At 58.0% G+C, this 21,405-nt stretch overlaps 4 protein-coding genes across 18 annotated transcripts in view; 3 read left to right on the top strand and 1 right to left on the bottom strand.

Annotated features, from left to right (window-relative positions):
• The first annotated feature begins 57 nt into the window (after nt 1-57).
• Nucleotides 58-4,716, top strand: LOC125167316 (protein shisa-like-1). 3 transcript variants are annotated; one of them, XM_047861280.1, is made up of 5 exons: nt 1,113-1,149; nt 2,504-2,644; nt 3,449-3,615; nt 3,820-4,030; nt 4,523-4,716. In XM_047861280.1, exons 3-5 carry the CDS (start codon nt 3,513-3,515, stop codon nt 4,698-4,700), a joined length of 492 nt encoding a protein of 163 aa, XP_047717236.1. In that variant the 5' UTR covers nt 1,113-1,149; nt 2,504-2,644; nt 3,449-3,512; the 3' UTR covers nt 4,701-4,716. The 3 variants fall into 3 exon arrangements, with proteins under 3 accessions (XP_047717237.1, XP_047717239.1, XP_047717236.1); XM_047861281.1 differs by lacking the exons at nt 1,113-1,149; nt 2,504-2,644 and adding an exon at nt 58-146; XM_047861283.1 differs by lacking the exons at nt 1,113-1,149; nt 2,504-2,644 and adding an exon at nt 58-138.
• On the bottom strand, nt 436-2,059 carry HDDC3 (HD domain containing 3). Its single transcript, XM_047861284.1, has 4 exons — nt 1,914-2,059; nt 1,547-1,602; nt 1,196-1,436; nt 436-890 (listed from the first exon to the last, which is right to left on the bottom strand). Exons 1-4 carry the CDS (start codon nt 2,023-2,025, stop codon nt 760-762), a joined length of 540 nt encoding a protein of 179 aa, XP_047717240.1. The 5' UTR covers nt 2,026-2,059; the 3' UTR covers nt 436-759.
• A 95-nt stretch (nt 4,717-4,811) lies between the features above and the next one.
• Nucleotides 4,812-18,832, top strand: UNC45A (unc-45 myosin chaperone A). Of its 2 annotated transcripts, none has more exons than XM_047861259.1 (20): nt 4,812-4,903; nt 5,129-5,290; nt 5,524-5,560; nt 5,863-6,038; nt 8,575-8,667; nt 9,126-9,293; nt 10,522-10,690; nt 10,978-11,148; nt 12,294-12,465; nt 13,065-13,365; nt 14,176-14,270; nt 14,501-14,642; nt 15,024-15,164; nt 15,367-15,494; nt 15,681-15,747; nt 16,161-16,274; nt 16,492-16,607; nt 17,457-17,574; nt 17,681-17,836; nt 17,988-18,832. In XM_047861259.1, the coding sequence occupies exons 1-20, from the start codon at nt 4,898-4,900 to the stop codon at nt 18,243-18,245; spliced, it is 2,790 nt and encodes a 929-aa protein (XP_047717215.1). In that variant the 5' UTR covers nt 4,812-4,897; the 3' UTR covers nt 18,246-18,832. The 2 variants fall into 2 exon arrangements, with proteins under 2 accessions (XP_047717215.1, XP_047717214.1); XM_047861258.1 differs by having other exon boundaries at nt 4,829-4,948.
• Nucleotides 18,833-19,465: 633 nt separating this feature from the next.
• The window catches only part of RCCD1 (RCC1 domain containing 1), a 35,760-nt gene continuing 33,820 nt past the window's right edge, over nt 19,466-21,405 (top strand). For all 12 annotated transcript variants that reach the window (XR_007152756.1, XM_047861268.1, XM_047861273.1 and 9 more), the window contains exons 1-2: nt 19,466-20,849; nt 20,940-21,336. Coding sequence is in view for 11 of the 12 variants with exons in the window: in XM_047861268.1 (XP_047717224.1) it covers nt 20,669-20,849; nt 20,940-21,336 (578 nt within the window). In the remaining variant the exon portion in view is untranslated. The remainder of the gene's footprint in view (nt 20,850-20,939; nt 21,337-21,405) is intronic.

The following is a 21,405-nucleotide window of genomic DNA, read 5'->3' on the forward strand; positions in this document are numbered from 1 at the left end:
ATGTCTCTTAGCAACCCAAGGCACTGGCAGAAGGCTAGCGCTGAAACCCGGGATGGGCTGCGGTCTGGGACCCGCAGTCCCCCACCGGTCCTGTCATATTGCTCCTGGGGTCTCTCCAGGGCTCAGCAAGAGCAGCCAGTAAGCAGGTGGCATTCCTTTCCAAAACGTCAGTCATCTCATCCCGTTTTCTTAAGGAGGACGACGACTACCGTTTTTTGAGCGCCTATGTGTCAGGCTCCATCTGAGACGTCACATAATCTAACCCTAATAATTACACAGCCTGTCTCACTGTTAAGGAAACCAGGCTCAGAGGGGTTGAGGCGCTCAACCTGAGGAACCTTTCCCCGGGGGACACACAATTGGAACCCTGCCATGCTGAATCCCGCATCCCAGTTCCCCATTCAGGAGGTTGGGGAAGGAGCAGCAAGAACTTAAAACTTTACCCAAAATGTTTTATTTTCCATAATGACTTATGAGTGTTTATATAAGCCCAAGTCCCGGGTGGGGGGGCGCAGGGTTTTGGCCCATGCAAAATAGCAAAGAGACCCAAGGAGAAGGGGCAGTAAATGCGTTAGAAATGGATGAGCTGCATCTGATTTTCTCAATCCAGGGCTCAGCTTAGTTGGCAGGAAACACTGAGAGATATCTGGGCTGAATAAATCAGGGAGTGAGATCCAGAGGCACCAAAAGGTTGGAATATGATTCCTTTCTGGCCGGAGGAGGCTGAAGTCTGGGCCACCTGGTGGCTGCAAGCACTGCTCAGAGTGTCAGCCCCCGCTCCTTAAACAACTGCTTTAGAGCCTCTTCCAGCTGTCGGTTTGTTCCCTGAAGCCCCTTCACCACTTGCGCTGCCCACTCGAAGTATTCCTGGACTCGATGTTCAGACCATCCTGCATGAGAACGGACAGAAAACTGCTCATAGGACATCCAGGACAGTATTGGATTTTGCCCACTTCCTGGAGGGCGTGGTGCACGGCCATGAGATGAGTGCCTGATGGGATCTGTCCAGACACTTGCTCTGGGCCCAGTTACTGTTATTTCTACGGTGTGAAAGGAGACCAGAGTGGTCTAGTATTAGCTTGGGGAGTCAACAAGAAAACCCAGGCTCTTTTCTTTCCAGGGGAACTGACCAACCTGTGCCTGGGGAAGGTGGGCGTCCCTCCCCTTCCCCTCAGGGCAGGTGGGGGGAGCGTACCCTCTGGGGTGCAGCGATTCAGGTCCCTCAGATTGTACAGCTTGTCTGCCAGCTTCACCAGTTTAGCCCCGGGACTGCTGTGGGGAGCCTGCTCCACCTGCAGCCGCTTTCTCTCCAGCTTGGGCAGAGTCTTGTCATCTGTTACCTCCTCCACCAGGCGCCGCACTTGTGCCCCGAAGTGCAGCTCCACCTCATCCAGGGTGGTGTCTGTGTCCTCCACTGTGTCATGGAGCAGCGCTGCCTGGGGACAGGCTTCCACTTAGCCCTGCGGCTCCAGCCAAGGGGTGCTCAGGGCTGAATGGGGCCCCTGATCCCCACCCTAGCTCCTAGTGGAGGAACGACGAGAGTTACCTGCAACACCACAATGTCAGTGACTCCCGCCTCATGGGTCAGGATCCGAGCCACACCTGACGGGGCAAAGCAGGAAGTCAGAACTGAGGGAGTCCCAGGCTGCGTGTTGTGGATTCTGTAGAGCCAGATGTGGCTTCTCACTAGCCAGATGACCTTGGGCAAGTCCTTTACTCTCTTTGGGTGTCAACTGTGCAGAGGAACAGTGATGCCTACCGCCCCGGGCTGTTGTGAGGCTTAAACGCGAAAGGTGCCTGGCACAAAGCCTGGTACAGAGCAGGTGCTCAATGAGGTGTAGGCCCTCCGCGTTCCCGTCCCGGTCCCCACCCCCTAGACGCCGCTGCGGCTGCTCCCGAGGCGGTGCGCCCACCGATAGGGTGGTTGATGTAGGGTGTCCCTTCGGGGTCCTTCCGCCGCTGCAGTCGGTGCTTGCGAGCTGCGAAGTCGGCAGCCTCCACTAGCTGCGTGGCCTCGGAGCCCATCGCCGGGGTGGGGCAGGCGACTGAGGTCCCCAGAGCCCCTGGAGCCCGGGACGGAGCGTTCACAGCGCCCCCTGGCGCCTCGGAGGCCGGGGGGGGGGGTTCTGGCTCAGACTGGTTCTCTGCAGCTGATATCCAGGCGGAGAGTAAGGGAGTTTGGGAGCTGCTCTCAGCCTCGCAGCCCCTGGCGCAGGCGCTCCCCGGAAGGTGCAGGGAGAACATGGCGGGGCTCCCTGGGAGGCCACAATCTCGGGGAAGGAGGAAGACAAACAAGAAATAAGACAGTGTCCTCACAGTGTGCCACATCCAGGGCTGGAAGACATAGGGAGCTATGGTACCTTGGAGGAAGGGCGTTCACCTAGCCTCTGGGGTCAAAGACAGCCTCTCCCAGGAGGATCCTCTCCTCCCATGAAAAGACAACCTTCAATCTGTCAATGCTCTGAAAATTCTCAAAGTGGTCCAAAAGTGGTTTTCCCTGCAGGGATGGGACTGGTTGCTATGGGCATGGGAGCCTCACCTTTGGGCCTGATCTTCTGGAAATTGGAGCCTACACTAGAAGCCTGCCCAGTAGACTCACAGGCGGCAGTGATGTTTCTGCAAGAACTGTCTTCTTTGTTCTCAGGTGCCTGGACAAAATGTTTGCATTTCTTTCTTGTGCCATAAGTGTTCCTGCTTCAGTCCCCGGGCACCTGCTGTGGGCCCCTCGGGTGATAACTGTTGTCTTGCTGTTCTGGGAGCGTGGCATTGTCAGGCCTCAGTAGGCCCTAGGATAACACTTAACACTGCTGGCTGGTGGCCATCAGCCTCCTAGAGAAATCCCCTGTCACAGCAGATGGTATCTATGAGGTTTAAGGGGCAAGAGAGACCCGGAGACCCTGGAAGAGCTTCTCCTGTGCACTGGGACTGGCTAGTTGTGAGGTACAGTTCTCCAATCAGACTGGTAGCTTTTGTGCTTTTGGCTGGTAGCTGGGGCAGATGAGGGCTCAAGGGAAAGGTTAATGGAAGGACTTGCCCTTGTTCTTCAGCTAGTCTTGGTGGTTGTCATGATGCAGAAGTTAGGGAGGAAAGCTCCAGAGCTGTCACTGAGGTCCCTGGGGCCTGAAATGGAACGATCAGAATTCCCAAGGCTTCCACAACAGCCTGGGAGGTGAGAGTGCGTAGACAGAAACGCTTGTCTGTTCGTCAGGCTCATGGCTCAGCTTCTCTCTCATGCTTGCTTCTGCCTTCTGGTCTTCTGAGGCTTTCCCCCTTCAGCTCAGAAAACCTTAGGCAGCTTGGAGACACAGTCCCCATGTTTTCCATCAGAAGATAGAAACTCAGTCCCTTTCATCTCTCTCTAGAGGTTGGTGACAGAGAAGCTTCAGGTTTGTATTAATGGTGCCCAGAGGCCTTGTGGTTTTGATTTTTATTTCCTTACTGTCTGCAGCCATGGCTTAGAAAGAGAGATATCGGGGTTCCCATGGCCAGGACCGAGGTGGAGGTGACCGCGCATGGACTTTCAGAGGAGGCTGGGCCTTTTGCTCACAGCCCTCAGCACGGGGCTACTGCTGCTTTTCAGCTGGGTGACGCTTGCTCAGCCCATCTCTCTTTCAGGTACAGCGCTCTCCTCTCCCCTCTGCGCGTGCCCCTCTTCAGATCCCCTATCATTTCAGCAGGGGATGGGCTGCTCTGGGGAGCTTGTGGGGAGAAAGGAATCTGCGCTTTTGAGAACGGTCCTTTTCACTCTCCAGAGGGGTCGAAGTGGGGTGTGGGCAGACCATTCTTGCCCGTCTCCAGCCCTCTTGCTCCTCCCTTCAGCACTGGCCCACCACCCCCACTTGTGCCAGACTAGCTGGGATGCTGATGGCCGCCACTACCCCGGTTTTTTCTGTCCTCGGCTGTCGGATACCCCGGAGGAAGCTTACTGCTGTCACCTGCAGGCTGCAGGGGGCTCCTGCTGCACCCGGGCTGAATTCGAGGCCTTGTACCAGGTCAACCTGTCCGCCCTTCCGCCCCCACCCCTCCTCAGGTGAGAACACCAGCCCCAGAGCCACTGGGATCCAAACAGGGTGTTCCAGCATCCGGGGCTCTGTTTTTAAATTCTGGGGCGGAAGGCTTAGTACAGACTAGTGGAGGGGCCGACTTCGAACAGAAAATCACGTGAATGCATGATTACAAACAGTTGTGTGGAGGAAGTTCAGGAGGCTGTGTAAGCGGGTAACAGGGAGCCACTGCTTGCATCAAGGGGCTGGGGCGGGGTGGGACGGGTGTCTAGACTAAGAGGATTTTGTAGTCCGAGGATTACACCCGTTATGGGTGGGGTTTTCAATCCTGAATCCGTCCATGAATGGTTTCACGGCACCTGCGAGCCCTCTGAATTTCTAGTTAGGAATTCTATATTTATCTGGGGAGAGGGGTGTCCCGAGCTTTCTCCGGACTCTAAGGGGCTCAGTAACCCAAAGGCTGCAGCAGTGAAGGCGCGGCTGGGGCCAGCACCTTGATACTCTCGCCTCTCCCACAGGGGCCGGGGTCCGCTCCTAGCGCTGGGCCTCTATACCCTGCTGCTCGTGGCCCTGATGACCGCCGACCTCGTGCACTTCTGCCGCAGTCGGGGAGGGGGTCGGCGCCCAGGCAGCCTCGGGCCTCCCTCTGGGTCCTCTGCCGCGCGCCCCCTGCGGATCTCGGCTGGAACACACTAAGCGCGCCCACGGCTACTCTGCGCCGCGGACCCGAGCCCCGCCCCCTCGCCCGGCGCGCTCTCGCGTTGGCCCCGCCCCTTCCCTGACTCCCGCTCTGACGCAGGACCGGGGCGGGGCCGCCGACGCCAGATTCCGGAGCCTGATCCCACCCCGCCCCAGAGACTGCGCTTGCGCGCGCCTTGGACTCTGGCTCCGCGATGACTGTGAGTGGTCCGGGCACCCCCGAGCCCCGGCCGGCTGCCCCCGGGGTGCGTACCCGTCCCGCCCGCGCCATGGCTACTTCCCACCTGTTCTGACCGTTCCCGACCCTCCATCTCCCAAGTCTTGGCCCTCCATGGGATTTGCCCCTGACCCCCAGTCTCCTCTCTCCCAGCTCCCCGGCCCTGGCTGGAGCCCACCCCCAGTGTTTCCACCCATTCCCTCCACAGGCCAGCTCAGTGGAGCAGCTGCGGAAGGAGGGCAACGAGTTGTTCAAATGCGGGGACTACGAGGGCGCCCTGACGGCCTACACTCAGGCCCTGGGTCTGGGTGCGACGCCTCAGGACCAGGCGATCCTGCACCGAAACCGGGCCGCCTGCCACCTGAAGCTGGTGAGGGAGCCCACTGCCCTTCCTCTGCCCTGCCACGGCCCAGTTTCCCCGTCTCGCTGCTGCTTGGGCCCCGGTTGGGCATTCACCTTCCCAGGCCACCTACACTGGTCTGATGTCTCTTGGGCCTCCGGGTGGTGGTGAATCGAGTGGCTCTAGGGAACTACCCTGCTGCCCCGCTAGTGCTGGGAAAGGGAGATGACCAGCCTCTCAAGCCCCTGAACCTCTTCTTGCAGGAAGATTACGACAAAGCCGAAACCGAAGCATCCAAAGGTAGGGGACTGTGGGCGGTGGTGTGGAGCTGTGGGGCTTCTCCTGGGGGGCAGGGATTCTGGGAGCACTGCATGTTCACATTCTCCTTTTCCTTTGGCCCCTGAAACACCTCTGCTTTCTTTCTTTCCCACTTCCTTGGGCATTTCCTTTTCTGCAGCTACCCTCACCTTTTCTGAGGCTGGATTACTGAGTCCCACATCTGTCCCCCCACCTTCCTCTGGCCCTCGAGATCTTTCCCCTACCGCTCTTGCCTGGAGATTGGTGGCCTCATGGGTGCTGACGGAGCTCCCGTTTGTACTCAGCCATTGAAAAGGACGGAGGGGATGTCAAAGCACTTTACCGGCGCAGCCAAGCCCTAGAGAAGTTGGGCCGTCTTGACCAGGCTGTCCTTGACCTGCAGAGATGTGTGAGCCTGGAGCCCAAGAACAAAGTTTTCCAGGAGGCCCTGAGAAACATCGGGGGCCAGATTCAGGAGAAGGTATGTAAATGACATGGGGTGGAGGAGAGAGAGGTGGTAGAGGGACATTGGCCAATGGATCTGGGCAAAGGGTGTAAACACAGAGAAGAGATACTGATGGCAAATGAGCTTATGGAATGAGGCTCAGTCTTGCTAGTATTTAGGGAAAAGCAAACAGAAATAACAGCAACGTGCCGTTTTTTGGTTGTCTCTTTGGCAAGCTTTTTCTTCCTAATGTTTATATATTTTTGAGAGAGAGAGAGCGCAAGCGAGCGGAGGAGGGGCAGAGAGAGAGCGAGACCCAGAATCTGAAGCAGGCTCTAGGCTCTGAGCTGTCAGCACAGAGCCCGAGGCAGGGCTCGAACTCATGAACCGCGAGATCATGACCTGAGCTGGAGTCAGACGCTTAACCAACTGAACCACCCAGGCGGTCGTTTGGCAAACTTTTTAAGCTTTTACACTCTGCTAGAATTAGGGAGGCAGACACTTAAGTGGTGGGCTTGCTCACCCACTGCTGGAGTTGGTATAAATTGGTACATCTCCTTAGCATATGTCTTAAAATTTTAAATGAGCATATCTGTGATTTAGTATGTTTACTTCTTGTTGCCTTCCCTAGAGAAGCCTTGCGCATGTACACAAGCAGGCGTGTGTGTGTTTATTTCAGACTTGTTTGTAGTAATGAAAAATCAAATTGGAGCTTTGTCTTACCGCCGGCAATAGGGGAATGGCTAAATAAACTGGGTGCTGCCCTTACTATAGACTCCTATGCCGTCGTCACCAAGAATAGGTAGATCCACGTGTATAGAGGTGGAAAGAGGCTACTTGTTAAGTGAGAAAGCAAAGTGGGCTGTAACACACACTGTATGATATCCTTTATGTTAAAACACTACCCCACATACACCCTCAAAATGATACCATGTTTTTTCTGTGGGTCCGTTTGGGTGTGTAAATATGAAGAAAAATCTTTTTAAAAATAGACGTCAGAATGATAACAGCATGACTCCTTGGTAAAGGAGTAGATTGATGTTTTGTTTGAGAGAGTGCGCTCATGCGAGTGGGGGAGGGGCAGAGGGAGTCGGAGTGAGAATCTTAAGCAGGCTCTGTCCACGCTGAGTGTGGAGCCCAAGGTGGGATCATGATCTGGGTCGAAATCAAGAGTCGGACCCTTAAGCGACTGAGCCAGTCAGTTCCCCCCTCCCTCCCGATGGGGTTTTTCAAAGGAGATTTTGCTTCATCCATTACCTTTATGATCTAGGAACAGACATTGTTTGTATAGTACATACGTTTAAAAGTTACCTTAGGAGAAAAAATATCTGAAGACCATCTTGAACAATGTCCAAGCTTGAATTAATCAGATAACGTGATGTTACAACGCTGGCACAGTGAAAGCAGGAAATACCATGGCAGACACCTTACTGAAAGCTTGAGACCTGGGAAGGCACATCGTTATGTCTCCATGCCAGCTCTGTGTGGTCAGCAGGAGCTGCCTAGGGCCCTGTGTTGAGAAGGATTAGGAAGCAGATGGCCCAGGGCTAGCAGAATGTGCCATGACAGATTTGTCCGTCTGCCCTGAATGCAAAGGGGGAAGCCGGGAGTGGTGCACGGGCTAGGTATGTGCCCCTGTCCGTAACCTGGGTGGGGGGAGGGCCTAGGATGGTCTTAATCAGATTATTTTATTATTTCATTTATTATTTTTGAGACAGTGAGCAGGGAAGGAGCAGAAAGAGAGAGGGAGACAGAGGATCTGAAGCGGGCTCTGCACTGACAGCAGAGAGCCCGATGCGGGGCTCGAACTCACGAACCTTGAGGTCATGACCTGGGCTGAAGCCCGATGCTTAACTGCCTGAGCCATTCAGGTGCCCCGATTTCTGACAAGCTTTTTAAATAATCTGATTGAGGGGCACCTGGGTGGCTCAGTCGATTAAACGTCGGGCTTCAGCCCAGGTCATGATCTCACGGTTGGTGAGTTTGAGCCCCGCATTGGGCTCTCTGCTGTCAGCGCAGAGCCTGCTTCAGATCCTCTGTCTCCCTCTCTCTCTGCCCCTCACCTGCACCCTCTTTCTCTCAAAAATAAATAAACATGAAAAAAAAAAAAGAAAGAAGATGTCAGAGGAGAGTTCTGGAGCCACAGGGAGCATTAGCAACTACCTCCTGATCTCCTGGCTCCCTTGCAGCAGGCGTCAATGCCGAGTTCTGTGTCATGGGCAGAGCACCCATGCTGCCACAGCACAGAGGGTAGCAGTGGGAATGGGTTGCCTCATGGCCAACAGGATGCCCGCCCTTCTGAATGGCACTGCCTTCAGCATTGGCGCCACCTGTCCTGCCCAAGCGGGAAGCCGCTCAGAAAGGAAAACAGCCTCGGGAAGTTTGGGTGAAGCTGCCAGGCGAGTCTCTTCCTGCCCAAGGTAGCTTGGTGCCCGCCCTAAACCCAAATGTCCTAGCTGTGCCTCCCGGAGACCGGAGCCAGGCCGTGGGAGGAGCCGAAGAGAACAAATAGGGAATGTGATGTCTCTGGCTAAAAGAGTGATTTCTTCCATGCCTTGTTGGTTTGTCGTAGGTGCGGTACATGTCCTCGACGGACGCCAAAGTGGAACAGATGTTTCAGATACTCTTGGACCCCCAAGAGAAAGGCACCGAGAAAAAGCAGAAGGTATATCCATGTCTGGACTGAGTGAGTGGGGGCTGAACTCCCACTGGAGCTGCCCCTCCCTGTGTGCTGATGTTGGCCCAGAAGCTGCTGCTGTGCCTCTGGCAGCCGAGCTCCCAGAGTCTGAGCGACAGCTTACAGGGCCTGGGGCCTGAGTGTGAGGCACGGAGAGGGAACCTGTGTTCATTGAGCGCCTTGTTGCCAGGGGCTAGGGCCGTGGAGGTGACTGAGGCGGGCTCTGCCAGGGACTCGGGATTCCATTCACTCTAACCATCAATCCCGAGAGCAAGCTCTTCCTTCTACTTACAGAGGAGGAAACTGCAGTTCAGAGAGGTTCAGTTTATGGCCAAGGTCACTCAGGTGCTGAGTGGAAGCAGTGAGGTCCAGAGCTCAGGGTCTCTGCTTGCCCTGGCCTGTGCTGCATGTAGTGTCCGCATTGTGGCGCACTTCCTTTGACACAGGCTTCCCAGAACCTGGTGGTGCTGGCCCGGGAGGATGCCGGGGCGGAGAAGATCTTCCGGAGCAATGGGGTTCAGCTCTTACAACGCCTGCTGGACACGGGTGAGGCCGACCTCATGCTGGCGGCTCTGCGCACGCTGGTCGGCATTTGCTCCGAGCACCAGTCTCGGGTAGGTGGGGCGGAGGGGTGGGGTTGCTACCTCCGTCAATCTGTCTGTCCCTCCCTCCACCCACCCACCCACCCCTCATCGTATTCCCAGAAGAACTGAAGGCAGAGTTCAAGGAGACCTATAACAAGAGAGGAAAAATTAAAATAGCTCGAAAAAGCCCAATGTGATTTGGGATGAGCTGGGGCCTGAAAAGAGCAAAAGCAGCCCACCGGTACCCCAAGCCCTTGCTTTTGGTGGGCTTAAAGTGTGCGGCGGGCTCAGAGATGCCTGGCCCCAGACTCACGCACCGTCCACACAGTGAGAGAAGCTTGGTACCAGGAGAAGGGTCCCTGTCCTTCCCTAACCATCAAACTGGCATTTCCCCTGCGGGGCATCCTCCAGCGAATGATGTGGTCAGTGATGTTACCCACAGCATCTGGACCATCGAGACAGTGACCACATGTGCGGGGCCTGACCCTGAACGGATTCTCAGCATAGACGGGGCACATCCAGTACAGACAGTTCCACAAGAACAGTCCTACCCCGATGAAGTCTGTGCCCTCGCTCTTGCCTGAGCATGCTGGACCCAGGGGACAGGGACTCGAGCCTTGGTTCCTTCCAGAGGCACCCGTGATTCCTAGATCAGGGATGGAGCTGTGGGACATTCTGTGAAAGATGTTTGGGCCAAGCTCAGGTTGTATTTCTGGGTCTCCCAAGACTAAGAGTGGTGAAACCATGCGAATTGCATCTACCTCCTTCTGCCTTCCTGCCTGTGCCAGTGTGAATATCCAGCTTAGAAATGGGGTAGAGAGACCTTGCAGTCTGTTCCACGCATGTCCACATGCCCAGACTGTAGACAGAGCCTCACACTTGGCATTGAAAAGGAACTAGGTGTCCCTGGAGCTGAGTCCCGGAGCTTGTCCAGACTTATGTGACTCCTTGCTAGGGAAACACGAACCAAAGCAGCTGTTCTTGGGGCCACAGTGTTCCTTGTCTCCTCTCACTGGAGCCGAGGAGAGGAGAGGTAGTGGTGGATGCCTCTGGAATGCTTTCTTTAGGAAGCCTTTCCAGCAGAATAATGCTGGCATTACCCCTGGTCACACCCTCAGGCCCACTTTGATTCCACTTGGAGCTGGTCCTTCCACCCAGATGTTTTCTCCCCCTCTGGCCACACTCGCAACTCACACTTAGGGGTCTCTGTAGCTGCCCTTCACCAACTGGAGGCTCTGTCCCTCTCTGTCCCACACAGACAGTGGCAACCCTGAGCGTGCTGGGAACTCGGCGGGTAGTCTCCATCCTGGGCGTGGAAAACCAGGCCGTGTCCCTGGCTGCCTGCCACCTGCTGCAGGTTATATTTGATGCCCTCAAGGAAGGCGTCAAGAAAGGCTTCAGAGGCAAAGAAGGCGCCATCATTGTGGGTGAGTAGAATCAGGTCCGCGGTCCTTTGGGTGTTGCGATCATGGAGGGGAAGGGGCTGAGCCAAACAAGCCAGCTCTTTGCAGCTGCAGGTTGTTCAGGAATGTGGCTTGGGGACAGTATTTCACTCTAGGTTCTAAGCCAGGGTACCTACAGGGAAGGCTGGAGCCCAGGCCAGAGCCCAGGATGCAGGTCTCCCTTTTCTGTGTCTCCCTGGCCTACTGGGGAAGTTCAGGGGCCGGACAGGGCTGGGCCACTGTGGAGCCCACTAATGTCTTTTCATTGCCAGATCCTGCCCGGGAGCTGAAGATCCTTATCAGTAACCTCTTGGAACTACTGACTGAGGTGGGGGTCTCTGGTCAAGGTCGGGACAACGCTCTGACCCTCCTGATTAAAACAGTGCCCCGGAAGTCTCTTAAGGACCCCAACAACAGCCTCACCCTCTGGGTCATTGACCAAGGTTGGTGATCAGTTTTAAAGAAGGACAAAGATACTGAGCGTATGTGTTACATCTTGCTTGGGTGACTGGGCCGAGTTATCCCCAGTGGGGACTGTTCCCTGCCATATGTCTGCACTGAAGTGTACCCTGTGGCTGCGTCGTATCCTTAAGAGAACTCAGAATTAGACCCTTCAGCCGTGAGCATGTGCACATGCTTGTACATCGAGCAGGCGTTGCACGCAGGTTAAGGGGGAGGCTGGACCAGCTTTCTGTGTTTGAAGTTTTTTCAGTGAGTGTAAATTATTTCTATACTCAGAGAAAAAATGCTTAGAAGTTTACTATATAAATTCATACTTCTCAGGGCGCCTGGCTGTCTCAGTCGGTGGAACACACCAACTCTTGATCTTGGGGTCATGAGTTCGAGCCTTGCATTGGGCAGAGAGAGTACTTTAAAAGAGTATTACATACGTACATACATACACGCATATATTCATTAACTAATTCGTACTTCTCTTTTCCCTTAAAACGTAAGTGAGGAAGGTTTGGCAAAGTCCCTGCATGAATACATTTATCGGGGGCTCATCCTTCAGTGTCCCAGTCATGGTGTGAGCCATGGGTGTTATTTTCCCCTTCAGTTTTACAGACCAGGAGCCTCAGAGTCCCCAGAACATTTGGCCCCATGGGTAGGGCCACCATGCAGTCCTCACTTCTTTAGTTTTATTTATTTATTTTTTAATGTTTCTTTTTGAGAGAGGGAAAGGAGAGACAGAGCATGAGTGGGGGAGGGCAGAGAGAAAGGGAGACACAGAATCCAAAGCAGGCTCCAGGTTCTGAGCTGTCAGCACAGAGCCTGACGCGGGACTCGAACTCACGAACCTGAGAGATCGTGACCTGAGCTGAAGTCAGATGTGTAACTGACTGAGCCACCCAGGTGCCCCCATGCGGTCCTCACTTCTGAGTTCCTTCCCCGACCCCAGAGCCGCCTCCATAGGCAGTGGTGGTTAGCTGGCCATGCTCTCTGAGCCTGCTTTGCGTGTGGCTGTCCACGCCCTATGCCCTTGTCCCTGAGAGGTCCCTCTTCTCCGTGCCTCTCCCAGGGAGCATCCTCCCTTTGCCGCTAGGGGTTGGAACTAGCATTCTGCTGCCTAAATAGTGTGTCTTTTCAGGCCTGAAAAAGATTCTGGAGGTGGGGGGCTCTGTGCAGGACCCTCCTGGGGAACTCATGGTGACGGCGAACAGCCGCATGAGCGCCTCCGTCCTCCTCAGCAAGCTTTTCGATGACCTGAAGTGTGATGCTGAGAGGGAGAATTTCCACCGACTCTGCGAAAACTACATCAAGTAAGGGAATTGGCCCCTTGTCTCATTGCCGGGGGCTCCGACAGGAGTCCTGACCCCTCAGGGAAGGGTGGCAGAGAAAGGTTTTCAGCAGGGAGAGCAGCCTGGGGGAGGCCTAGCCGGGGACAGGGACACTTCTTTTCCCAAAGTGGCCTCCCCGGGGACGTTCTATGTTCCGTTCTACGATGCAGCAATGTCCTCGAGCACTCCCTGTGCTTCCTGAGCACTTGCTGTGTATCCGTTCCCACACGGCGGCGCAGCGTGACAGTCCTCCTACCCTTAAGGAGGCGACAGGTGGGGCTGAAGACCCATCATAAACTAAGCAGAACAATTTCAGGTCTTGATGAGTACAGGAAAGGCAATGGACGGTGGTGTGAGCGAGAGTAACCTATGTCAGGCACATAATCAGGGGAGGCCTGAAAGCCCAGAGAGAGAAAATGGGCAGCTGGCCTCCTGGGGAACGTCCTAGTCTTCCCATTGGTGGCTTTTCTTGCTGTTCCCGCCCAAGTGGTGCAGATGCCTGGCCGGTGGACGGGAAGGGGGGGAAGGAGGGTCCCGTTATGTCAGCTTTGGTGTGACAGCTGTCACCCTGTGCCCCTCAGGAGCTGGTTTGAGGGCCAAGGGCTGGCCGGGAAGCTGCGGGCCATCCAGACGGTGTCCTGCCTCCTGCAGGGCCCATGCGAAGCCGGCAACCGGGCCCTGGAGCTGAGTGGCGTCATGGAGAGCGTGATCGCTCTGTGTGCCTCTGAGCAGGAGGAAGAGCAGCTGGTAGCCGTGGAGGCCCTCATCCACGCGGCCGGCAAGGCCAAGCGGGCCTCGTTCATCACTGCCAACGGCGTCTCGCTGCTGAAGGACCTGTATAAGCGCAGCGAGAAGGACAGCATCCGGATCCGGGCGCTGGTGGTGAGACGTGCCGGCCTGGGCTGGGCACACGGGGGGGTGGGCAGGCGGGGGTATTGGGCGGCCCGTATCTCAGGGTGCGGCTCCGGCACATGCTGGTGAAAATATGGGATGTGCGGGGCCTCGTCGAGGCCGGAGGCATGAGCCCTGGCTCCTTCTACCACGCGGCTCATGGGCTCATGGTCCAGTCGGGAGATGAGCCTCTTCCTGAGAGGACTCATGCCGCCCCCTGGAGGTGGTAGGAGAAGCTCCAGGAGGAGATGGTGGAGGAGGAAGAGGACCGCCCGGCCAGGCTAGTCAAAGGGGCCGTGCGGAAAGGCGGGGCCTGCAGGCGGCCCCAGGTGCTGGTGGCTTGAGCACTGGATGGCCTCCATGCAGCTTGGGAAAGCCAGTCCTCCTCCTTGGGGAGGCCTGAAAACCCAGGGAGAGAAAATGAGCTTAGTCTCGGACTTCTCCATCCCGGGAGGATGTTGCCTTGGCCGAGGCACCTGTCTTCTCGCCACACGTGTCATAGCTCCACCTGTAAAGAGCTCTTTGTCTGACATGGAAATGAACAGAGCAAGTCCAGGGGTAGATCTGGAGGGGCTGGGATCCAGGCCTGCGCAGGGGACGTTACGCCAGTCTCTCCAGATGTGTGTCACGTGGCCACCCCCGTAGCTGATTTGCTGCCGGTGCTGCAGGTGGTAGCCTGGGGTGGATGTGCGTGGCCTCCAGAGGGCCGGGCAGAATGTCAGGGAGAGAGCCGGGCTCAGAGGAGCCCAGCTCTGCCTCCATCCCCGGAGACCGACAGCTGGTTCTCGCCGCCTCCTCCAGGGGCTGTGCAAGCTCGGCTCGGCTGGAGGGACGGACTTCAGCATGAAGCAGTTTGCCGAAGGCTCTACTCTCAAACTCGCCAAGCAGTGTCGAAAGTGAGTTATTTGGTGTTGCCATGGCTCCCCACCTTCGAGAGAAAGGTCTGGGTGGAGGGTGGGACCTCCTCATGACCCTGCTCTCCTCCAGGCAGACCCTCCTGGATCCTGCCACGTGAACTGCTTCGTGCATGGAGGGGGTGCACAAGCCTGTGGCTTTGCCCGCTCGGTCTTGGCGGCCCCTTCCCCCAGCCCTTCTGATGGTCATCCGCCGCCCCACATGTCCCTAGGTGGCTGTGCAATGACCAGATCGATGCAGGCACCCGGCGCTGGGCAGTGGAGGGCCTGGCCTACCTCACCTTCGACGCCGATGTGAAGGAAGAGTTTGTGGAAGATGAGGCCGCCCTGAAGGCTCTGTTCCAGCTCAGCAGGGTAGCTCGTGGCTTCCTGTAGTCCTCTGGGAACAGCGTCTAGGATTAGAACTTACCGAGCTCTTTTGGCAGGCCTCGGCCAAAGGCTCTTGTGGCCTCAGATGGGTGGGGAGGGCTGGCAGCCCGCGTGGGTGCTCCGTGGCGTAGACCTGCTGGGCTGCACCCGCAGCGTCAGACAGGATGGATGGTCTCTTTGGAGGAGTTCGGGGGGTCGGGTGTGTGAGCTCCCAAAGTCTGGGGCCAGCTTGGGCCTGGGAGGTTCCCACGTTCATCCCGGTGCCCGAGCGGTCCTGCTGGGGGTAGAGTCGGTGGCCTGGGCAGCATTTGTCCCATGCTCCTTTGCCCCGGGATGGCCGGCTGACCGCCCCTCTGCTGCCGGCAGTCCGAGGAGAGGTCGGTGCTCTTTGCGGTGGCCTCGGCACTGGTGAACTGCACCAATAGCTACGACTATGAGGAGCCGGACCCCAAGATGGTGGAGCTGGCCAAGTACGCCAAGCAGCATGTTCCGGAGCAGCACCCCAAGGTGAGAGAGCCTGAGAGGCTTTGGGGGCCTCTGTGCCTTTGGGACCAGTTGACCTGGGGCATCCACAGCAGCTTAAACTTCCGTGTGAGCAAGTTTCTTTCCCTTTGTACTCCTGTTCATCAGTTTGTGCTGTACGGAGGGTCCCCTTTTTCCTGTCCAGCCAGCCAAGGCTCTTCTGCTAATAAGCTGCCTCCCCATCCAGGACAAAGCAGGTTTCGTGCGGGCTCGGGTGAAGAAGCTGCTGGCGGCGGGCGTGGTGTCGGCCATGACGTGCATGGTGAAAACCGAGAGCCCTGTGCTGACCAATTCCTGCCGAGAGCTGCTCTCCAGGTGAGGCCGCCTCGGCGCAGCCAGAAGCCTCGAGACGGTCCGTGTAACTGCAGAGGAGCAGGTCCCCGGGGCTGCGGGCCTCTGGGAGTGAGGGGCCACTGTGTAGCTTCCTGCCTTCGCTGAGCCCAGACGGTGCGGTGTGAGCCAGAGCCCCGGCCCCCTCCCACCTTCACCCTCTCCCCGCAGGGTCTTCCTGGCTTTGGTGGACGATGTAGAAGACCGCGGCACTGTGGTTGCTCAGGGAGGGGGCAAGGTAAGCTTGCACGCTCCTTCCTGGTGGTCTGTAAAACGTGAGTCAGCGGCTGCCACACTGGAGACGAGGCCGGAAGGCATTACGAACGACCGGCAGGAACATCCTCCTGCCGAGTGAGTGATGCCGACGAGGGCAGGTTTGCGCCCATTCAGGTCCCAAGTTCTCCTCCTCTCCCTCGTGTCACTGACCTGCATGGTCTGGGGCCCAGCACAAGCCGTGGCTGGCCCTTAATAGGTGTTTCCCGAAGTGTTTGGGCAGCTTAAGGGGATGCCTGGGAGACATGAAGAGATCTGAGCAATGTGGTCAAGCCTGGGGGAGGAGAGAGGCGAGCACCCGGTCAGGGCTCAGGGCCTGGTGGTTTGGGCCTGACCTGCTAGGACACATCTCGGACACTCATGGGCTTGTCCCCACAGGCTCTGCTCCCACTGGCCCTGGAAGGCACTGATGTGGGGCAGACAAAGGCTGCCCAGGCTCTTGCCAAGCTCACCATCACCTCCAACCCAGAGATGACTTTTCCTGGAGAGCGGGTATGTGTCCTGCTGCCCCAGCCCTGGCCTCTCCTCCACCTCTCACTGGGTCCTGGTGGCCTCTGACCTGGGCTGTGGCTCCTCCTTGGGACTGACAGGATGTGGCAGCTTTGCTGAGCCCTGGTTTGGGGAGGGTGGCCTTCTCTCTGAGGGCGGGCTCTGCCCCTCAGGGCGGTGGGGGCGGGGCGAGTGGCCCTGACAGGTGGATGTATCACAGATCTACGAGGTGGTCCGGCCCCTCGTCTCCCTGTTGCACCTCAACTGCTCAGGCTTGCAGAACTTCGAGGCACTCATGGCTCTGACCAACCTGGCGGGGATCAGTGAGAGGCTCCGGTAAGGTCCCTCGGGACAGGGGGCCTGGGCAGGGAGGGCATTTACCCCAGGACTGCACTTGACAGCGTGAAGAGCACTCTTGGGTCATTGCTTTATTTGAGCCTCGCGGTGACCTCTGTGTATTATGTAGCTGGGGAGACAGGCCAGTTTTGACTAGGCCAGCGTTCCACGAGTGGGCAAGGCATTGGGCAGCGACAGTGCGAGCTCTAGAGTCAGACTGCCCGGGTTTATTAAATCCTGACTTCACTGGTTACCGGTGTGCAACCTCAACCTCAAACGAGTGCTGCTCTGTGCCTCCGTTTTCCTTCTGGGAAATGGGATGGTTATAGTACCCATAGGTACTACAGGGGTAGTAGCAAGGAGAGGTAAATGAGAAAACGCAGGCAAAAGCACTTAGTACACAGAACGTGGCTCCCAGCAACGTGCCCAGTCAACATGTGTCAGCTGTTACTACTAATTGTGATATTGGCCCCATTATCCACTACTCAGCCTTGGTCTCTTCTTGTGCAAAACAGTTATAATCATACCTGCACCTACACCATAGGGCCGTGGTGAGGACTAAGAAAGATAGTCCAAGTTCGGGGTCAGGGTAGGTGCTTAAATGTTAGCTGTTAGCATCACCATCACCAGCCCCCTGGTCTCCTAACTCCTACTGTAGAGCATTTTCCCCGGTCCCATGCTGTCCCCCAGGCCTGCTTAAGAAGCTGGAAAGCAGTGCCATTCATACCTGGTGCAGGAGGGTCTTTGGATACCCCCTGGGAAATCCTTGGCCTGGGGCTCGATTGTGTGGGGACGCTGGGGTGGGGGAGGTGGATGCGGAGGCTCACCTTTCCACCCTCGGCCCTACAGGCAGAAGATCCTGAAGGAGAAGGCCGTGCCCATGATTGAGGGCTATATGTTCGAGGAGCACGAGATGATCCGCCGGGCAGCCACGGAGTGCATGTGTAATTTGGCTATGAGCAAGGAGGTGAGGGCTGGTCCGGGTGGTCCTGACGGGCAGGCATGCAGAAGTACCTGTGTCCCGCCAGGCTTTGCCCCAGCCGACTCCGTCCCCTCCCCTCCTCTGGCTGCAGGTGCAGGACCTGTTTGAAGCCAAGGGCAACGACCGGCTGAAGCTGCTGGTGCTGTATAGCGGGGAGGACGACGAGCTGCTGCGGCGGGCAGCTGCTGGGGGCCTGGCCATGCTCACCTCCATGCGGCCCTCCCTCTGCAGCCGCATCCCCCAAGTGGTCAGTGCGTCGGTGCGGGAGGGAAGGTGGGCCAGGAACTCCTTGCATGCTGGCGGTTGGTGGGGTGTGGGGGGGATCCCAGGGCACGCAGATGTGCTTCTGCCGGGGTTGAGCCTGTCGCTCAGTGGTGGCACTGCCCTGTTTCCCGCAGACCACGCACTGGCTGGAGATCCTGCAGGCCTTGCTTCTAAGCTCCAACCAGGAGCTGCAGCACCGGGGTGCCGTGGTGGCACTGAACATGGTGGAGGCCTCGAAAGACATAGCCAGCAGCCTGATGGAGAGCGAAGTGCTGGAGATCCTGTCGGTGCTGGCTAAGGGCAAGGAAAGCCCTGTCACAAGGGCTGCCGCAGCTTGCCTGGCAAAAGCGGTGGAATACGGGCTTATCAAACCCAACCAGGATGGAGAATGAGGGGCTGCCTCATGCACACGTCACCTGTTGCAGCAGAGGAGTGAGGACATACGCAGCTTGGGCTGGTGGGGGCTGGGATGCTGCACACTGGCTGGTCTGTAGCTGCCCTTTGACGTCCTCTGCTAAGTCAGGGACCACCTTCAGTCACAGCCCTGCTCTGCCAGCACTGCCTCCAGCCTCACACAGCAGAGCCCTTTTCCTGTACTACTGTAGAGAGCTGGGAATGGGGAAGGTGCATCCTAACCCAGCCTGTGGGTTCCCGGCATTGGGAAAGGGCGCATCAAGCAGCCTCACCAGCTGGGAGCAACTCCCGAGCCTGCTAGCGGGACTGCCTCGACCCTCTACGTATATATAGGAAGTGAAATGTGTGCCCTGTCGCGAGGCAGGGAGGGCTGGCTGTGAGCCTGGCCTGGTTGAGTCTACAGCGGAGCTACACAGCACAGCCCCCTGGACGGAGGGAATCCAATGGCTTCTCCACCCTGGAGGCTGCTGAGTTGCTTTTTAATTCTGCTCGAGGGTCAAGGGGTAAACCTAGGAAGCTAATAAAAATCTTCCGTCGCTTGGGAATAAATGGGTTTGGACTCCTAGATGCTGCCCCTTCAATATTTTTGTCTTTGTATTGAGACTTCCCAGTGGCCTCCGCTCGGGCCTTGCTCTGGATTTGGGGTGGGTGTGTCCTCGGGGCATGCTCTTCCGTCCTGGAAAAAAACCCTTAGCTGAAACAGGTGAGGGCAAGAGCTCCCTGACCTGCCGGGGCGGGCAGTCCGCGAGAAGCCTGCTTCCGTTCTGGGAGCCCAGACTGAGGCTCATTGGTTCGCACAGATGAGTGACAGGTCTCGAGCCAATGGAAGGTTAAGCTCGCCGAGGCTCCCGCCTAGTACGGCTGCTTCCTGTCGGGCATCGGTTCCGCGCGTGTGGGTGAGCTGCCGCGGTCCCGGAGTGAGGGGAATGACAGAGAGCACGTGTCTCCGCAGTGGCTCCTCGCCAGCCCTTCGACTTGGATTCTGACCCGAGTTGCGCGGCCCCGCGCGTGGCTGCGTAGGGCGGGGCCGTCCGACCCGACCTTTGCCTCGGGCCCGCGCCCACCGGAGGTTACCTCGTTCACACTGAGGGCGCAGCGGCCCAGCGCAAGCCCCGGGGCCGGCTTGACGGAACTCGAGCTGGACAGACCGCAGCGCTGACCGCGGCCGGCGAGGTGAGCGCCGCCCCGAACGGGACGTCACCTTCATCGCCGGCGATTGGCCGGGGGAGGCTGCGGCCGCCAATGGGCGCCTCGCTCGGGGCGCGGCTCTTCAAACGTTTCCTCCGCGGCGGCTGTCAGCCGGGTCCTTCCAGGGCCTGGCAAGCCGTTCCTGGACGGCTGCCCTGCTCCCCCGCTTTTGCTTTTCCTCCCTCTAGAGTGCTGGTCGGAAGGAGCTGCCCGAGAGGATGGAGGGCACAGGGTCAGGAACGAGGTCAGAGACACCCTTGGGTTGGGACTACACGGAAGGGATTAGGAGCCCAGATCCGGGTCAAGGAGGTTTGGTCGCAGAAGGGACCCAGTAGCTGACTCACAACGCTTGAAAATGTGAAATTCTGATCAGGCCGAGCATGCTGTACGGAAGAAGCGGCGTTGCTTTTGTAACCACTGAACTGTGGATTTGTCTCCCCTTTATGTGTGAGCTCCTCGGGGACAGACAGCTGTCTTATCGGCCCCGAGCAAGGAATCAATAAGTGCCTGTAGAACGAATAAATGACTAGGTGAGGTCCAGTTGAAATTATTGTTACATAGGTCCCTGGAAAGCCAGTACCACTGGTCTTTTTTAAATCCACTCTAAGTACTGGATTTAATAGACCAATACTTCCCTTGTGCCTATCGCGATATGTGCCAGTACTTAAACCCGTTTTTCCATCTGTTCCACGCAGACGGGGTAGGTACAGACGGCGCCCTTTCCTACCCCTTGCTTTTGTAAAACTGAAGAAACGGAATCGGACTCAGAGAGCTTAATTGGCCAAGGACACAGACACGGCCACCTGCAGAGGCAAACGTGTGAACCCTGGAGCTGGTTGTAACCTGCACAGGGCACTGTCTCCCAAGCGCTCCGCTTTGCGCTGGTGGGAGGAGCACAGTGTGGTTGTAAAGGCTACTTTCTCTGGGAGTGTCCTCTGTCAAATGGGAATTCTGGTTTCCAAGATTACACGGGATAACGTGCCTGACACTGGGAATTTGGAGCTGGAGGTGCTCAGATCCTAGGCCAACGTCTAAGGGAGAGGCCACTTAAATACCTGGTGCCCACTCTGGGCGACGCCGAGCTTGCTTGAGTCCAAGGGAGGACAGGGAAAGTGCCTCCATTCTAGGCAGCCCCTGAATCTGGTAGGATTCCTAACCCTGTCCCGCCGCCCACCCCATTCAGGTGGCGGCCAGCAGAGGGCGCCGCCCGAGCATGGCCGAGGAGCGCCGAGGATCCTGGTTCGGCTTCGGTTTCTGCGGCTTCGGGCAGGCGCTGGGCTCGGGGCGCGGGCGCCAGGTGCACAGCCCCGAGCCGCTGCAGACCCCGGGCGAGGGCGAGGGCGCGGACGTCTGCCGCGTGAGCGCGAGCTGGAGCTACACCGCCTTCGTGACCCGTGAGCGTCCACCCCACCGCGCCCCCCTATCCGGTCACGACCCCGGGTGAGTGGCCTACCCGCTCCCCAGCCCCGTCTCCGTCCCCACAGGTGGAGGCCGGCTGGAGCTGGCGGGCTCCGCGGGCTGCGCGGCGGGCGGCTGCAGGGACGCGTGGGCCTCGGAGGCGCTCCTCCTGGTGCTGCGCGCCGGGCCGGGACGCGGGGCCGGGACGGAGCTGCAGGCCTGGGCGCCGGGTTCGGCGCTGAGCGGAGAGCCCCTGTGGGCCCACACCGTGGGGCCGGAGGCCGAGGGGGAAGACGCACCGGGCGGTGAGCCCCAGGCCGGGGCCCTGCCCCTGTTGCCCGGCGGGCGGGCCTACGTGAGTCCGCGGCCGCCCTTCTACAGCCCTCTGGCCCCCGAGCTGCGGGCGCGCCGGCTGGAGCTGGGCGCCGAGCACGCGTTGCTGCTGGACGAGGCGGGCCAGGTGTTCTCCTGGGGCCAGGGCCGGTGAGTGGGGGGCGTGGCCAGGTGTGGCCCGTGGGCCTCTTGCGGGGGCGGGCGGGGCAGATAAACGTG

Source organism: Prionailurus viverrinus, chromosome B3, assembly GCF_022837055.1.
Source record: "Prionailurus viverrinus isolate Anna chromosome B3, UM_Priviv_1.0, whole genome shotgun sequence".
Lineage (NCBI taxonomy): Eukaryota > Metazoa > Chordata > Mammalia > Carnivora > Felidae > Prionailurus > Prionailurus viverrinus.

What these genes read in the sequence shown, in the direction of transcription:
- HDDC3 (XM_047861284.1), bottom strand. Translation starts at nt 2,025, where the DNA reads ATGGGCTCCGAGGCCACGCAGCTAGTGGAGGCTGCCGACTTCGCAGCT. An exon ending in CTACATCAACCACCCTATCG is followed by an intron (nt 1,603 to 1,913) that starts GTGGGCGCACCG and finishes TTGCCCCGTCAG; the next exon opens with GTGTGGCTCGGATCCTGACC. An exon ending in CTGACATTGTGGTGTTGCAG is followed by an intron (nt 1,437 to 1,546) that starts GTAACTCTCGTC and finishes GCCTGTCCCCAG; the next exon opens with GCAGCGCTGCTCCATGACAC.
- LOC125167316 (XM_047861281.1), top strand. Translation starts at nt 3,513, where the DNA reads ATGGACTTTCAGAGGAGGCTGGGCCTTTTGCTCACAGCCCTCAGCACG. An exon ending in TCAGCCCATCTCTCTTTCAG is followed by an intron (nt 3,616 to 3,819) that starts GTACAGCGCTCT and finishes TCCTCCCTTCAG; the next exon opens with CACTGGCCCACCACCCCCAC. An exon ending in CCGCCCCCACCCCTCCTCAG is followed by an intron (nt 4,031 to 4,522) that starts GTGAGAACACCA and finishes CCTCTCCCACAG; the next exon opens with GGGCCGGGGTCCGCTCCTAG.
- UNC45A (XM_047861258.1), top strand. Translation starts at nt 4,898, where the DNA reads ATGACTGTGAGTGGTCCGGGCACCCCCGAGCCCCGGCCGGCTGCCCCC. An exon ending in AGAAGGCGCCATCATTGTGG is followed by an intron (nt 10,691 to 10,977) that starts GTGAGTAGAATC and finishes TTTCATTGCCAG; the next exon opens with ATCCTGCCCGGGAGCTGAAG. An exon ending in ATTTGGCTATGAGCAAGGAG is followed by an intron (nt 17,575 to 17,680) that starts GTGAGGGCTGGT and finishes CTCTGGCTGCAG; the next exon opens with GTGCAGGACCTGTTTGAAGC.